Here is a 15,236-nt window from a genome sequence, read left to right as displayed (position 1 = left end):
GGGATGTTGCCTGTCAGGATGCTCTCCACTGCTCCAGAGTAGAAGGACTTGAGGATCCTCACCGAGACCTGGAATTTCCTCAGCTGCCTGAGGTGGTAAAGACACTGCCTCGCCTTCCTCACCAGAGTGTCTGTTTGTAAAGTGCATGTTAAGTCCTCTGTGATGTGGACTCCCAGGTACCACCAATTCAAATCAGAGGCCTGTAAACGGGACACAGCGAAATTGTGGTGTGATTAGATTTCCTGAAAGCAGGGAGCAAGACGGTCTTAGTATCCGTTCTTGTACGGTGTGTGTATCTGTGTCCAAAAGTTCTATCTCCTGGTGGCACACGTGTTGTGTTGATGGAAATTAGGGCAGAACTTTTTTAAGGTTTGCCTTGTTAGGGTCCCCAGCCACCACCACAGCCGTGTTGGGATGTTTGTTTTGAAATCCACCACAACACTCATACAGGTCCCACTGGCTGTGGTGCAGTGTTCGCCTTGCGGTGGAATATATACGGCTGTGATGATGACCGTGCTGAATTTCCGGGGGAGATAAAATAGACGGCATGAGATGTCAGCTGTTCAAGGTTCTGCGAGCAGGAGCAGGAGAGAAACTTGGTGTTGTTGGGGTCACGCCAGCGGTTGTTTATCATGAGGCAGACGCCTCCACCTTTGGATTTCCCAGACTCCCGCTCTGTTCGGCGCGGAGAACACGGAAAAGGACTCGGCTGGACGGATGCCATCCTCCGGCACCTGCGGGTTCAGCCATGGCTTCGTCAGGCAGGAGGACGTAACAGTTCCTCGTGTCCCGTTGGAATTTAATCCTCGCTCGAAGTTCATCCATCTTGTTCTCCAGGGACTTGAACGTTGTAAGAAGGATGCTTGTCAGAGGGTGGACGGTAATGTTGCGTCCTTCATTCTGACCGATCTGATGCCGCATCGTTTACCTCGGTGCTCCCTCCTTGGGCCCACCCGTGGAACAGCAGCTCCATTTTTGTTGTTGTTGTTGTTGTTTGTTGTTGTTGTTGTTGTTGTGTTGTTGAGAGAGTTTTCGCGCGTAGAAATTCAGTTGGCCACTCTAGTTCCCACGGAATAAAAGTCCCAAAGTTGTTCTTTCAGGGAAGTTTTTATATCCACGAGTGCATCGCGGTCGTAAGAGGTAACTGCCGATGCGTTTTTTGGTGGACATCATAATAAATAACGGAAAAAAAATACTAAAATGCGAGAAGTCGACCGGAGCGCCGACGCAGGCGACCGCAAGGGGCGGCGCCACGAATTACACGATCCAGCCTGCACTGCTGCGAGCGAAGCTCCAAGAGATGAAGGTGGAGGCCTCCACACCTCCTGGATTATTGACGACCTGACAGACTGACCACAGTTTGTGCTGCTGAGGGAATGTATGTCTGAGCAGGTGCTTAGCAACACAGGAGCACCGCAGGGGACTGTACACTCACCTTTCCTCTTCACCCTGTATACCCCAGACTTCCAATAAAACTAAGAGTCCGGTCATCTGCAGACATTTTGGATGACTCTGCAGTTGTGGGGTGTATCACCGGTGGACGGGAGACTGAGTACAGGGAACTGGTGGAGCACTTTGTGGCATGGTGGGAAAACAACCACCTCCTCTTGAATGCGACCCAAGACGAAGGAGATGGTTGTGGATTTCAGGAGGACCAGGACTTAGCCAAACACTGTTTCCATCCTGGGAGAAGAGGTGGAGGTGATGGAGGGTGTGACAGGTACCTGGGGGTTCACCTGGACAGCAGACTGGACTGGAAATGCAACACTGAGGCTTCTACAGGAGGGGGACAGAGCAGACTGTACGTCCTGAGGAAGCTCAGCTCCTTCAATGTGTGCAGCAGGATGTTGCAGAACCTCTACGAGTCTGTTGTGGCTGGTGCAGTTTTCTTTGCCGTCGTCTGTTGGTGCAGCAGCGTTAGCGCCAGCGACACCAAGAAACTGAACAAAGTGATAAAGAAGGAGGCTCTGTGCTGGGGGCCGCTCTGGGGCCCCTAGAGCTGCTTGTGGAGAGCAGGATGTTGAACAACCTGCTCAGCGTCATGACAACATTATACAGCCCCTACACGACCTGCTGCTCAGGACCATGACAACACCGCACAGCCCCTACACGACCTGCTGCTCAGCGTCATGACAACACTGCACAGCCCCTACACGACCTGCTGCTCAGCGTCATGACTACAACCGCACAGCCCCTACACGACCTGCTGCTCAGCGTCATGACAACACCGCACAGGCCCCTACACGACCTGCTGCTCAGCGTCATGACAACGCTGCACAGCCCCTACACGACCTGCTGCTCAGCGTCATGACAACACCGCACAGCCCCCTACACGACCTGCTGCTCAGCGTCATGACAACACCGCACAGCCCCTACACGACCTGCTGCTCAGCGTCATGACAACACCGCACAGCCCCTACACGACCTGCTGCTCAGCGTCATGACAACACCGCACAGCCCCTACACGACCTGCTGCTCAGCGTCATGACAACACCGCACAGCCCCTACACGACCTGCTGCTCAGCGTCATGACTACACCGCACAGCCCCTACACAACCTGCTGCTCAGCGTCATGACAACACCGCACAGCCCCTACACGACCTGCTGCTCAGCGTCATGACAACACCGCACAGCCCCTACACGACCTGCTGCTCAGCGTCATGACAACACCGCACAGCCCCTACACGACCTGCTGCTCAGCGTCATGACAACACCGCACAGCCCCTACACGACCTGCTGCTCAGCGTCATGACAACACCGCACAGCCCCTACACGACCTGCTGCTCAGCGTCATGACAACACTGCACAGCCTCTACACGACCTGCTGCTCAGCGTCATGACAACACCGCACAGCCCCTACACAACCTGCTGCTCAGCGTCATGACAACACCGCACAGCCCCTACACAACCTGCTGCTCAGCGTCATGACAACACCGCACAGCCCCTACACGACCTGCTGCTCAGCGTCATGACAACACCGCACAGCCCCTACACGACCTGCTGCTCAGCGTCATGACAACACTGCACAGCCTCTACACGACCTGCTGCTCAGCGTCATGACAACACTGCACAGCCCTACACAACCTGCTGCTCAGCGTCATGACAACACCGCACAGCCCCTACACAACCTGCTGCTCAGCGTCATGACAACACCGCACAGCCCCTACACGACCTGCTGCTCAGCGTCATGACAACACCGCACAGCCCCTACACGACCTGCTGCTCACACACACAGTGTGTTCAGCCAGAGGCTCCTTCAATAAGGACGTTACAGGAGCTCATTGCTGCACCACAGCAGCAGCTACGATGACTCCGCCCTGTTCCAGGACAGGAACCTCCTCCTCTGAATGGCAATGCACAAGACACATTTTGACTTTACATTTAACTTACACTTTAAGCTTTTACCTTTCACGCAGCTAAATTCTGTTCCATTCTATTTATTATTACGTTTTTTTATGATAATTATAATTATTATTATTGTATTTATTTTGTATTATTATTATTTTTTTCTATATATTTTATTATTATTATTATTATTATTATTATTTCTCTTTTTTATTTATTTGGTCTATGTTTTCAAACATGTACGTCACTGCTGCTGAAACACTGGAATTTCCCTTTGGGTTTAATAAAGTACATTTATATTTATCATATTATAAATCTTTTCATCTTTTATTATTGAAACTTTTTATTTTTTACCATAATTTTTATTGTTTTTATCTTCAAAACGTTTTATTTGTTGTTTTAAAACGTTTTCTTCTATTTTCGTCATTTCATCGGCGCTGAACGAACACCGTACAAAGATGGTGGCGGCTCGCGACTTGCGACTTATCGTTTCCGGGTTGACCCGGAAGAGTACATGCGGTGTGACCTGTGACCCCGTCCCACGTGTTAGCATGTGGTGCTAAGGAGCTAGCATGCCGAGCCGGAGCGGCGGAGAGAGAGAAGGAGGAAAAGAAGAAGAAGGGATGAGCAAGAGGAAGGAGAAGAGTGTGAGGAAGAGGAGCAGCGAGGAGGAGGAAGAGGAGGAGGTACCAGTACTACTACTGACCCGAGTACTACAGAGTACTACCATGTACCTGTCTGTGCTGCTGCTAACAACAGGACTTTCTACTTAAGTTGAAGTGTCAAAGGGATCATTATTATCATTATTAGGATCATATTATTAATAACATCGTACTATATTATTATAGTACCATAGTACTATTGTTATAGTACTATGATACTATAACAATTTAGTACTATGGTACTATATTGTTATAGTACCACAGGGTTATACTAACATACTACCATAGTGTTATAGTACCATAATGTTATACTACCGTAGTGTTACACGACAATAGTGTTATATTACCGTAATGTTGTAGTACTATAGTACCATCATGTTATAGTACCTCAGTGTGTTGTACCGTAATGATTTAGTACTATAGTGTTATACTACCATCTAGCCACTGGGGCTGCACAAGCCAGTGCATCATCAGTGCCGGTCCCAAGCCCGGATGAATAGAGAGGGTTGCGTCAAGAAGGACATTCGGCGTAAAAACCATGCAAATCAAACATGTGGACAACAAATCTGATTTCCATATTGGATCGGTAGAGGCCCGGGTTAACAACGACCACCACCGGTGCCGTTAGCCAACAGGGTGCCAGTGGAAACTGTGCAACTGTTGGCCCAAGAAGAAGAAGAGGGGGGAGGCGTGTCCAGAGACAGCAGGAGAGAAAGAAGGGTTGTGGAGGAGAGTTGAGAGTAGGAACTTTGAACGTTGGCATGATGAAGGGTAAGGAGAGAGAACTAGCTGACATGATGGAGAGAAGGAAGGTAGATGTACTATGTGTACAAGAGACCAGGTGGAAGGGGAGTAAGGCCAGGAGTATCACAGCCAGGTACAAACTGTTCTACCATGCAGTGGATGGCAGGAGAAATGGGGTAGGGATGGTGTTGAAGGAAGAACATGTCAAGAGTGTTTTGGAGGTGACCAGAGTGTCGGACGGAGTGATGAGCATGAAGCTGGACATTGATGGGGTGATAATGAATGTGGTCAGTGCATACGCTCCCCAAGTTGGTTGTGAGATGGAAGAGAAAGAAGAATTCTTTAGTGAGTTGGATGTAGTGGTGGAGAGCGTCCCCAAGGGAGAGAGAGTGTTTGTAGGAGCAGATCTCAATGGGCATGTTGGCCAAGGGACCAGAGACATAGGTGACGGGTAATGGGTAGGTATGGTGTCAAGGAGAGGAATGTGGAAGGACATGTGGTGGTGGATTTCACCAAAAGGATGGAATTGGCTGTTGTGAATACGTATTTCAAGAAGAGGGAGGAACACAGGGTGACATACAAGAGTGGAGGAAGGTGCACACAGGTGGACTACATCTTATGCAGGAGGGAAAGGGTAGTGGAGGCTCGGTTAAGAGGAGAGGTGGGGATCAGCGAGCAGCAGTATGGTTTCATGCCAGGAAAGAGTACTACAGATGCAATGTTTGCTTTTAGAACGCTGATGGAAAAGTACAGGGAAGGTCGGAGGGAGTTGCACTGCGTCTTTGTGGATTTAGAGAAAGCGTATGATAGTTTGCCGAGAGAGGAAGTGTGGTATTGCATAAGGAAGTCGGGGGTGGCAGAGAAGTAGGTAAGAGTGGTACAGGATATGTATGAGGGCAGTCAGACAGTAGTAAGGTGTGCAGTAGGCGTGACCAAGGCATTCAAAGAGGAGGTGGGATTGCATCAAGGATCAGCTCTGAGCCCTTTCTTGTTGCAGTGGTGATGGACAGGTTAACAGATGAAATCAGGCAGGAGTCTCTGTGGACTATGATGTTTACAGATGACATTGTGATCTGTAGCGAGAGCAGGGAGCAGGTGGAGGAGAGCCTGGAGAAGTGGAGGCAGCATTAGAGAGAAGAGCAATGAAAGTCAGCAGGAGTAAGACACAATACACGTGCCTGAATGGGAGGGAGGGCGGAGAAAAGCTGAGAATGCAAGAAGTGGAGGTGGAGAAGGCGGATGAGTTCAAGTACTTGGGGTCGACCATCTAAAGCAGCGGAGAGTGCGGGAGAGAGGTGAAGAAGAGAGTACAGGCAGGGTGGAGCGGGTGGAGAAGAGAGTACAGGCAGGGTGGAGTGGTGGAGAAGAGAGTACAGGCAGGGTGGAGTGGAGGAGAAGAGAGTACAGGCAGGGTGGAGCGGGTGGAGAAGTGTGCGCAGAGTGATCTGTGACAGAAGGGTTCCAGCCAGAGTGAAGGGGAAGGTGTAGAGGACGGTAGTGAGAGCAGCCATGTTGTATAGTTAGAGGCGGTGGCACTGACTAAAAGGCAGGTGGATGAGGTGGAGGTGGCAGAGTTGAGGATGTGGAGGTTTTCATTGGGAGGGACAAGGGTGGACAGGATTAAGAATGAGGACATTAGAGGGACAGGTTTTCCTGCTCAAAAACCGGCAATAACCGGATAATGGAAAGGCTGACCATAGTGTTGTAGTACTATAGTATCATATTACTATACTACCATAATATTATTTAGGGCTGCCCCCAGCTACACATTTTCTTAGTCGACTATTAGTTGTCAATTGAAGCTATTAATTGACTAATTGTGGCAGGTTTTTAAAAAAATAAAATTATTATTTTATTTTATTTTATTTTTGTACTTTTCCCTAGGACTTAGTGTGTTATCACCGGGTGCGTTGCATTACATTTCACTGCATATATGTATGGAAGTATGTATATGTATGTGACAAATAAAAATCTTGAATCTTGAATCTTGAATCTTGAGGTTTTCGAAATAAATTGAATGATTAAAATCAGTTTTAAACATGACGAACCCAAGTCGAACTTAATGGTTGTGGCTCCACCTCCAGCTCCTGCTGTTCAACAAGGCGCCTCCAGTTGCCGATGGCAACGAGTCGGACAGTGAGGACAGTGAGGACAGCGCCTTCTCTGGACTGGAGGATTCTGGGAGCGACAGCGAGGAGGTGGAGGGGGAGGAGGAGGAGGAGGGGGAGGGTGGAGACCTCGGGGAGGTCAGCACCCCTGCTGGGCGAACTGAAGTTCCGGTGAGAACAACGTAGACATCCCATTATACATAGGAAGTCACAGCCCTGAGGAGGAACTGACGCCTGATTGGGCGTGCTTCTGACAGGAAAAGGAGGCGGGGCCAGGGATGACAGAGGCGGAGCCAGGGATGACGGAGGTGGAGCGCAGCCTCCTGAAGGACCAGGAGGACGAGTACGAGGCCGACACGTCTGACGAGGAGGTGGGTGGAGCCTCTCCCCAACATGTTGATCAGCCTGGAGGGGGGCGGGGCTTGGGAGCCGGGAGGGGCCTTTGTTTTTTTCAAGATATAGTTTCAAATAAAGTTCATAAAGTAGGAAACAGGAAATCTTATTAATGAAAACAGGGAAAGGAAAATATGCTAAGCTGCGATGCTAAGCAGCTAGCCTTGTAGCGTGCTAAGCTACGATGATGCTAAGCGGCTAGCCTTGTAGCGTGCTTAGCTACGATGCAAAGCTATGATGATGCTAAGCTGCTAGCCTTGCAGGACACCAGGAACACGGTGGGGAACGTGCCTCTGGCCTGGTACCAGGACCTGCCCCACGTGGGATACGACCTGGACGGGAAGCGCATCCTGCATCCAATCAGGAGCCGGGACGAGCTGGACCACTTCCTGGACAAGATGGAGAACCCCGCTTTCTGGTGAGATACGACAAACTGCTGCTCCCATACGGGGGTGGAGCCCCGCTCTGTGGGTGGAGCAGGAGGTGCTGCCGCCTCTATCCACAGGGGGCGCTAACGTCTCTGCTAATCTAAAGCCTTTACTCTGTTTCCCTGCCTCACCTGCCTGTCTGACCTGCCTGTCTTGACCTGTCTCCCTTTCTGACTGTGCAGGCGCACGGTGCAGGAGCAACAGACAGGAAGTGACATGGTGCTGACCGACGAGCAGCTCGACCTGATTCGCCGTCTGCAGCGCGGTCAATACGGAGACCGACACTTCGATGAGTACCAGGTGAGTCGGCATAGTAGCCCTGCTCCCCGTCGGCCTGTAGCCTCGCCCCCCGATGCTAACCCCGCTTCCTGTTTTCTGCTTCCTGTTTCCTGTCCAGCCCACTGTGGAGTTCTTCAGCAGTGAGGTGATGATCCACCCGGTCACTCAGAGACCGCAGGACAAACGCAGCTTCATCCCTTCACTGCTGGACAAGAACAAGGTACCACTACAGTACTACTACAGTACTACACACTGCTGGACAAGAACAAGGTACCACTACAGAACTACTACAGTACTACACACTACTACACACTGCTGGACAAGAACAAGGTACTACTACAGTACTACTACAGTACTACACACTGCTGGACAAGAACAAGGTACTACTACAGCACTACAACAGTACTACACATTGTACTTCACACTGTGGACAAGAAAAAGGTACTACTACAGTACTACACACTGCACTACACACTGCAGGACAAGAACAAGGTACTACTACAGTACTTCACACTGTACTACACACTGCTAGACAAGAACAAGGTACTACTACAGTATTATACACTGTACTACACACTGCTGGACAAGAACAAGGTACTACTACAGTACTACACACTGTAGGACAAGAACAAGGTACTACTACAGTATTACACACCGTACTACACACTGCTGGACAAGAACAAGGTACATGTACTACACAGTACTACTACAGTACTCTGATCCAGGACAAATGCAGCTTCATTCCTTCACTGGAAAGAATGCTAACCTGGCTGTCTCTCGTCCACCTGTCTGTCTGTACTCGTCACCCTGTCTGTCTGCACCTGTCTCCCTCACATCCACCTGTCTTTGTTCAGGTGTCCAGGTTGGTCCATGCCATCAAGATGGGCTGGATCCGTCCTCGACGGACCAATCGGGATGCGACAGGAAGTTGCTACGACCTGTGGGCCAGCGAGGACCCGGCGGCCATCTTGGGTCGGCACCGCTTCCACGTCCCCGCCCCCAAGATGTCACTTCCTGGACACGAGGAGTCGTACAACCCTCCACCCGAGTACCTGCTGAGCGAGGAGGAGGTAGTACTCTGTGTACTCAGTAGTATTAGTGTTTATATACACAGATCTGCAGGCATTCTGTGTACCAACCACAATACACAGGTACCAAATTACAACATTCAGCAAATGCTGAAAGTACGCTAAAAATAAAATGTATTTTAGCGTTCTGGGAGCAGCAGGACCCTGCAGATAGTATTAGTACATCAGTAGTATATCGGTAGTATAGTAGTATATTAGTACAGTAGTATATTAGTACAGTAATATATCAGTACAGTAGTATTAGTATGGTAGTATAGTAATATATCAGTACAGTAGTATATTTGTATAGTAGTATAGCAGTATATTAGTACAGTCGTATATTAGTACAGTAGTATATTAGTACAGTAGTATAGTAGTGTATAGGTATGTATGTACAGTAGTATGAGTATATAAGTACAGTAGTATATAAGTACAGTAGTATATTAGTCCAGTAGTATAGTAGTACAGTACTTATACTTGTTCTCTCCTTGCAGCGTCTGGTCTGGGAGCAGCAGGACCCTGCAGACAGGAAGCTGTCCTTCCTCCCCAGGAAGTTCCCTGCGCTGCGCAACGTCCCAGCGTACGGACGCTTCATCCACGAGCGTTTTGAACGTTGTCTGGACCTTTACCTGTGTCCCCGGCAGAGGAAGATGAGGGTACTGCACCTAGTACTTTTCACTGTACACACGCTATCTGGACCGTTCACTGTATCCCAGCCAGAGGAAGATGAGGGTACTGCACCTAGTACTACACCTAGTACTACACCTAGTACTATACCTGTAAAGTACGACACCCAAAGCAGGAAGCGATGCTGAGCTCAGGCGAACTGGGAAAATAGTATTCCGTGTCGGCAGCGATGCCGCATTCTGGGGAACTGGGAAAAATAATTTGTATCAGAAGTGATGCTGCAGGACTCCGCAACGTGGTTGGGCGCTCGTGGCCGGGTGGGGCATCTGGTCGGCAGCGGTCGGGCCTCACCCTTGCGCGGTTTGGTCGGGGTGTCGGTCTGTCGGCGCGGGACCTGGATCCGGGCCTGTGGTCCGTGCCTGGCGCCCATGGCCCGGGTCCTGTGCCCGGGAACTGGGAAAACTAAATTTGTGTCGGAAGCAATGCTGTGTTCAAGGGAACTGGGAAAACTAAATTTGTGTCGGAAGCGATGCTGTGTTCAAGGGAACTGGGAAAACTAAATTTGTGTCTAAAGTGATGCTGCTTTAATGGGAACTGGGAAAACTTAATTTGTGTCTGAAGCGATGCTGCGTTCACGGGAACTGGGAAAACTTAATTTGTGTCTGAAGCGATGCTGCGTTCACGGGAACTGGGAAAACTTAATTTGTGTCTGAAGCGATGCTGCGTTCATGGGAACTGGGAAAACTCATCTGACTGCCCCCCCCCCCCCCCCCCCCCAGGTCAGTGTGAACCCTGAGGACCTGATTCCCAAACTTCCCAAACCTAAGGATCTCCAGCCATTTCCCACGACACAGTCCCTGGTGAGAGTACATGCAATTTATGTTTATGGACTGTATGTGTGTTCTAGTACTTCATCCTCTTCAGTGTTTAAAGTATTCTGGGTGTGTTTAGTTTGTATTTAATGTGTATTTTGTGTACTCAGGTGTACCGGGGTCACACCAGTTTGATTCGTTCCATCAGCATTTCACCAAATGGACAATGGCTGGTTTCAGGTACTACTACAGCAGTACTACTACTATACTACAATACCAAATATAGTGGCTGGTTTCAGGTACTACTACAACAGTACTACTACTATACTACACTACCAAATAGACAGTGGCTGGTTTCAGGTACTTCAACAGTACTACTACTATACTACAATACCAAATAGACAGTGGCTGGTTTCAGGTACTACTACAGTACTACTACAACAGTACTACTACTATACTAAAATACCAAATAGACAATGGCTGGTTTCTGGTACTTCTACAGTACTACAACAGTGCTACTACTATACAACAATACCAAATAGACAGTGGCTGGTTTCAGGTACTACTACAACAGTACTTCTATTATACTACAATACAAAATAGACGGCTGGTTTCAGGTACTTCTACAGTTCAACTACTATTACACCAAATAGACAGTGGCTGGTTTCAGGTACTACTACAGTACTACTAATACTCAACCACTAGTACTACTGTACTTCTACAGCAGTACTAGCACTATACTACTGGTGGCGCAGGAGGTAGAGTGGGTCGTGCAGTAATCAGAGGGTTCCTGGTTCGATCCCCCTGTCCTCCTGGCAGCACGTGGAAGTGTCCTTGAGCAAGACACTGAACCCTAAAGTGCTCTGGATGAGCTGGTGGCTCCTTGCACGGTTGTCGCTGCCATCGAAGTGTGAATGTGAGGCGTGTATTGTCAAGAGCTTGAGTGGTCGCAAGACTGGAAAAGCGCTGTATAAGTGTGGTCTGTCCAACGAGGGAGCTCGTCGTCTGCTCGAAGCCTTGAAGACAAACTCTTCTCTATATGTATAAGATGCAGTCCATTTACCATTTACCCGTCTCACCCCAGGCAGTGACGACGGCTCGGTGCGTTTCTGGGAAGTTTGTTCTGCTCGATGCCTGAAGACACTGCAGACAGGTGGAGCAGTCAGACACGTGGCATGGAACCCCAGCCTGTCTGTCTGCCTGGTAGCTGTCGCACTGTAAGAAGCTGTCTGTCTATCAGAACTTGTCAGTCTATAAGAAGCTGTCTGCGTGTAAGAACTAGTCTGTGTGTAAGACGCTGTCTGTCTATGAGAAGCTGTCTGTCTGTGTAAGAACCTGTCTGTATGCATCCAGGGGTTCGGAGGTGTGGTTGCTGTGTCCATTACTCGGCGACCGCTCGCTTATTGCTGCTACGGAGCAGCTGCTGTCATCCTATCAGCCGCCAGAGGAAAAAGGGGAGGAGCCTGTTGCCTGGATGAGCGTTGAGGGGGAGGAGTTTAACCAGGGGGTGCGGCTGAAGCTGCTCCACCCAAAGGTGAGACACTGAACTGCAGCCTGTTGAACCTGTGCTCCTTATAACTTCCTGTCCGGCGTCTCAACTTCCTGTGCGGCGTCTCTACTTTCCGTGTGTCCCAGGCTGTCCAGCAGGTGGCGTGGCACTGCAAAGGAGACTACATGGCCTCGGTGATGCCCGACTCCTCCAGCCACCTGCAGGTGCTGATCCACCAGGTGAGCCGGAGGCGGAGCCAGAGCCCATTCCGTCGCAGCCCCGGCCTGGTGACAAGTGTGGCCTTCCACCCACGCCGACCTTGCCTGCTCGTGGCCACGCAGCGCTACGTCAGGCTGTACGACCTCATCAAGCAGGAGCTGAGCAGGAAGCTGCACGCCAACGCCAAGTGGATCTCCAGCCTCGCCGTGCACCCTGGAGGTAGCCAGCTCCCCTGCTAGTTAGCTCCTGTGCTGGCTAGCTCTCTGGTTAGCCTGCTAGTTATGTAACCAACTAACCGGTAACTAGTGTGTTCTGATCTTCACTTCCAGGCGACAACGTGATCTGTGGAAGCTACGACTGCAGACTGGCCTGGTTTGACCTGGACCTGTCCACCAAGCCCTACAAGATGCTCAGGTACTGCTACTGTTACTGGTACTACTACTGGTACTACTGCTACTAGTACTGCTACTGATGCTGATACTACTGGTACTGCTACTAGTATTGACACTGCCACTCGTACTGCTACTGATACTACTGGTATTGCTACTAGTACTGGTACTGCTACTACTGGTACTGCTACTGGGACTGCTACTAGTTCTGGCACTGCTACTGCTACTCGTACTTCTACTTGTACTGCTACTAGTATTGGTGCTGCTATTGGTACTGCTACTGGTACTGGTACGGATACTAGGGGTACTGCTACTAGTACTGGTACTTCTACTGATAGTACTGCTACTGTTACTGCTACCAGTACTGGTTCTGCTACTAGTACTTTGACTGATAGTTCTGCTACTGGTACAAATAAAGATTCTTCTTCTGTGTGCCGATAGATGTAGTAGAACAGGAAGTGATGTCAGGGGAGCCTGAGGGGCGCTCTTGGTTATCACTTTGTCCTGTTGTTCTTTCAGACACCACCAGAGGGCCGTGCGCTCAGTGGCGTTCCACACCAGATACCCGCTGTTCGCCTCCGGGTCTGATGACGGATCAGTCATCGTCTGCCATGGAACCGTGTACAAGTACTGCACTTTATATACTACACATTGTGTACTAGTACTGCACTTTATATGCTATACACCGTGTACAAGTACTGCACTTTATATACTACACACAGTGTACTCGTACGGCACTTTATAGACTACACACAGTGTACTAGTACTGCACTTTATATACTACACACCATGTACTATTACTGCACTTTATGTGCTACACACTGTGTACTAGTACTGCACTTTATATACTACACACCGTGTACTAGTACTTCACTTTCTGTACTACACACGTGTAGTAGTACTGCACTAAACTACACACTTTGTACTTGTACTGCGCTTTATATACTACACACCGTGTACTAGTACTGCACTTTATAGACTGCACACCCATGTAGTCCTACACACAGTATTAGATGTATATAGATGTCTCCCTCCTACATGTCCTTATAGGGACATCCCCCTCATCCATCATTACATTTACATTACATTTAGTCATTTATCAGACGCTTTTATCCAAAGCGACTTACAAGGGAGAATAACATTCAAGCTCCATTGCGACAGAGATTAGTGTAACAACAACATTAGTGTAACAATAAATACTGCAAGGTGGTGCTAAGTAATTGTAGGTTAGGACAGGAGGTACTCACTGAAGAGCTGGGTCTTCAGGTGCTTCTTAAAGACAGAGGGAGGTCCCCGCTCTGGTCATTTTTGGCAGCTCGTTCCACCAACGTGGAACTACAAATGAGAATAGCCTGGATTGCCGTGGCTGTATGGCCGGCAGAGCCAGGCCACGCTCATTTGACGAGCGCAGCATCCGGGGGCAACATGTGCTTTTACAAGAGCATTTATATGGTTCACCGCTTTCCCACATGTCCTTATATGGGCGTCTCCTTCCTCCCCAGTGACCTGCTGCAGAACCCCCTGATCGTTCCGGTCAAGGTGTTGAAGGGTCACGCTTTGACCTTTGACCTTGGAGTCCTGGACGTGACCTTTCACCCCGTGCAGCCGTGGGTCTTCAGCGCCGGAGCCGACGCCACCATCCGCCTCTTCACCTAACAACAGTCACCGAGCAACCGTCACCCAACAGCCGTCACCTGATAACCGTTTTGTATGACCGTGCTTTATCAGAATCAGCCTCAATTGTTTTTTTTTAATAAAACTTTTTGTCTAAAGTTTGTAAAACTGTCAGTAATGCTGCATAATACTACAGTTATATTTCACAATACTACAGTAATACTACATATGTTACATAATACTCCGGAACAAAAGATGGGAAATCAATGGGTCGTACCAACCCCGAACTACCAAAAGGGGGGAGTGAACTAGCGGATCCAAGGAGGGAGGAAACTTAAGGAAATACCCACCAAGCTGGTAGGGCGGAGCTGCAAGCTGTCTAATTAAAGGTGGCGCTGTCAGCTGGTAGGGCGGAGCTGCAAGCTGTCTAATTAAAGGTGGCGCTGTCAGCTGGTAGGGCGGAGCTGCAAGCTGTCTAATTAAAGGTGGCGCTGTCAGCTGGTAGGGCGGAGCTGCAAGCTGTCTAATTAAAGGTGGCGCTGTCAGCTGGTAGGGCGGAGCTGCAAGCTGTCTAATTAAAGGTGGCGCTGTCAGCTGGTAGGGCGGAGCTGCAAGCTGTCTAATTAAAGGTGGCGCTGTCAGCTGGTAGGGCGGAGCTGCAAGCTGTCTAATTAAAGGTGGCGCTGTCAGCTGGTAGGGCGGAGCTGCAAGCTGTCTAATTAAAGGTGGCGCTGTCAGCTGGTAGGGCGGAGCTGCAAGCTGTCTAATTAAAGGTGGCGCTGTCAGCTGGTAGGGCGGAGCTGCAAGCTGTCTAATTAAAGGTGGCGCTGTCAGCTGGTAGGGCGGAGCTGCAAGCTGTCTAATTAAGGGCGGGGCTGCCAGCTGTCGAATTGAAGGCGGGGCTGCCAGCTGTCGGGTGGGTGTCGTCCTCAGCTCCATCTCTATCCCGATTGCTTTGATTGGCTCCAGGTGCTCCAGGAGTGGAGAAGACGGGTAGACCAGAGAGACAGACAGGTGGAAAACAAAACAAACACACCCACAAACAGTGCACATTCACACT

At 49.6% G+C, this 15,236-nt stretch overlaps 1 protein-coding gene and 1 pseudogene across 2 annotated transcripts in view; both read left to right on the top strand.

Moving 5' to 3' along the window:
- LOC307238073 overlaps window positions 1-15,236 on the top strand; it is a 154,896-nt pseudogene that overhangs the window by 33,259 nt on the left and 106,401 nt on the right. The gene's annotated exons all lie outside the window — the stretch shown is intronic.
- On the top strand, window positions 3,891-14,325 carry bop1 (BOP1 ribosomal biogenesis factor). The gene is made up of 16 exons (XM_080014208.1): window positions 3,891-4,031; window positions 6,836-7,030; window positions 7,117-7,230; window positions 7,516-7,670; window positions 7,863-7,980; window positions 8,078-8,179; window positions 8,814-9,029; window positions 9,521-9,682; window positions 10,433-10,513; window positions 10,636-10,705; window positions 11,550-11,682; window positions 11,819-11,999; window positions 12,101-12,392; window positions 12,503-12,587; window positions 13,082-13,189; window positions 14,065-14,325. The coding sequence occupies exons 1-16, from the start codon at window positions 3,918-3,920 to the stop codon at window positions 14,216-14,218; spliced, it is 2,280 nt and encodes a 759-aa protein (XP_079870334.1). The 5' UTR covers window positions 3,891-3,917; the 3' UTR covers window positions 14,219-14,325.

The sequence above is a fragment of the Zeus faber genome, assembly GCF_960531495.2.
Source record: "Zeus faber genome assembly, chromosome: 1".
NCBI classification, from domain to species: Eukaryota; Metazoa; Chordata; class Actinopteri; order Zeiformes; family Zeidae; genus Zeus; species Zeus faber.
This window is presented reverse-complemented; position numbering and strand designations above follow the sequence as displayed.

What these genes read in the sequence shown, in the direction of transcription:
- bop1 (XM_080014208.1), top strand. Translation starts at nt 3,918, where the DNA reads ATGCCGAGCCGGAGCGGCGGAGAGAGAGAAGGAGGAAAAGAAGAAGAA. An exon ending in CACTGCTGGACAAGAACAAG is followed by an intron (nt 8,180 to 8,813) that starts GTACCACTACAG and finishes GTCTTTGTTCAG; the next exon opens with GTGTCCAGGTTGGTCCATGC. An exon ending in TGCCATGGAACCGTGTACAA is followed by an intron (nt 13,190 to 14,064) that starts GTACTGCACTTT and finishes CTTCCTCCCCAG; the next exon opens with TGACCTGCTGCAGAACCCCC.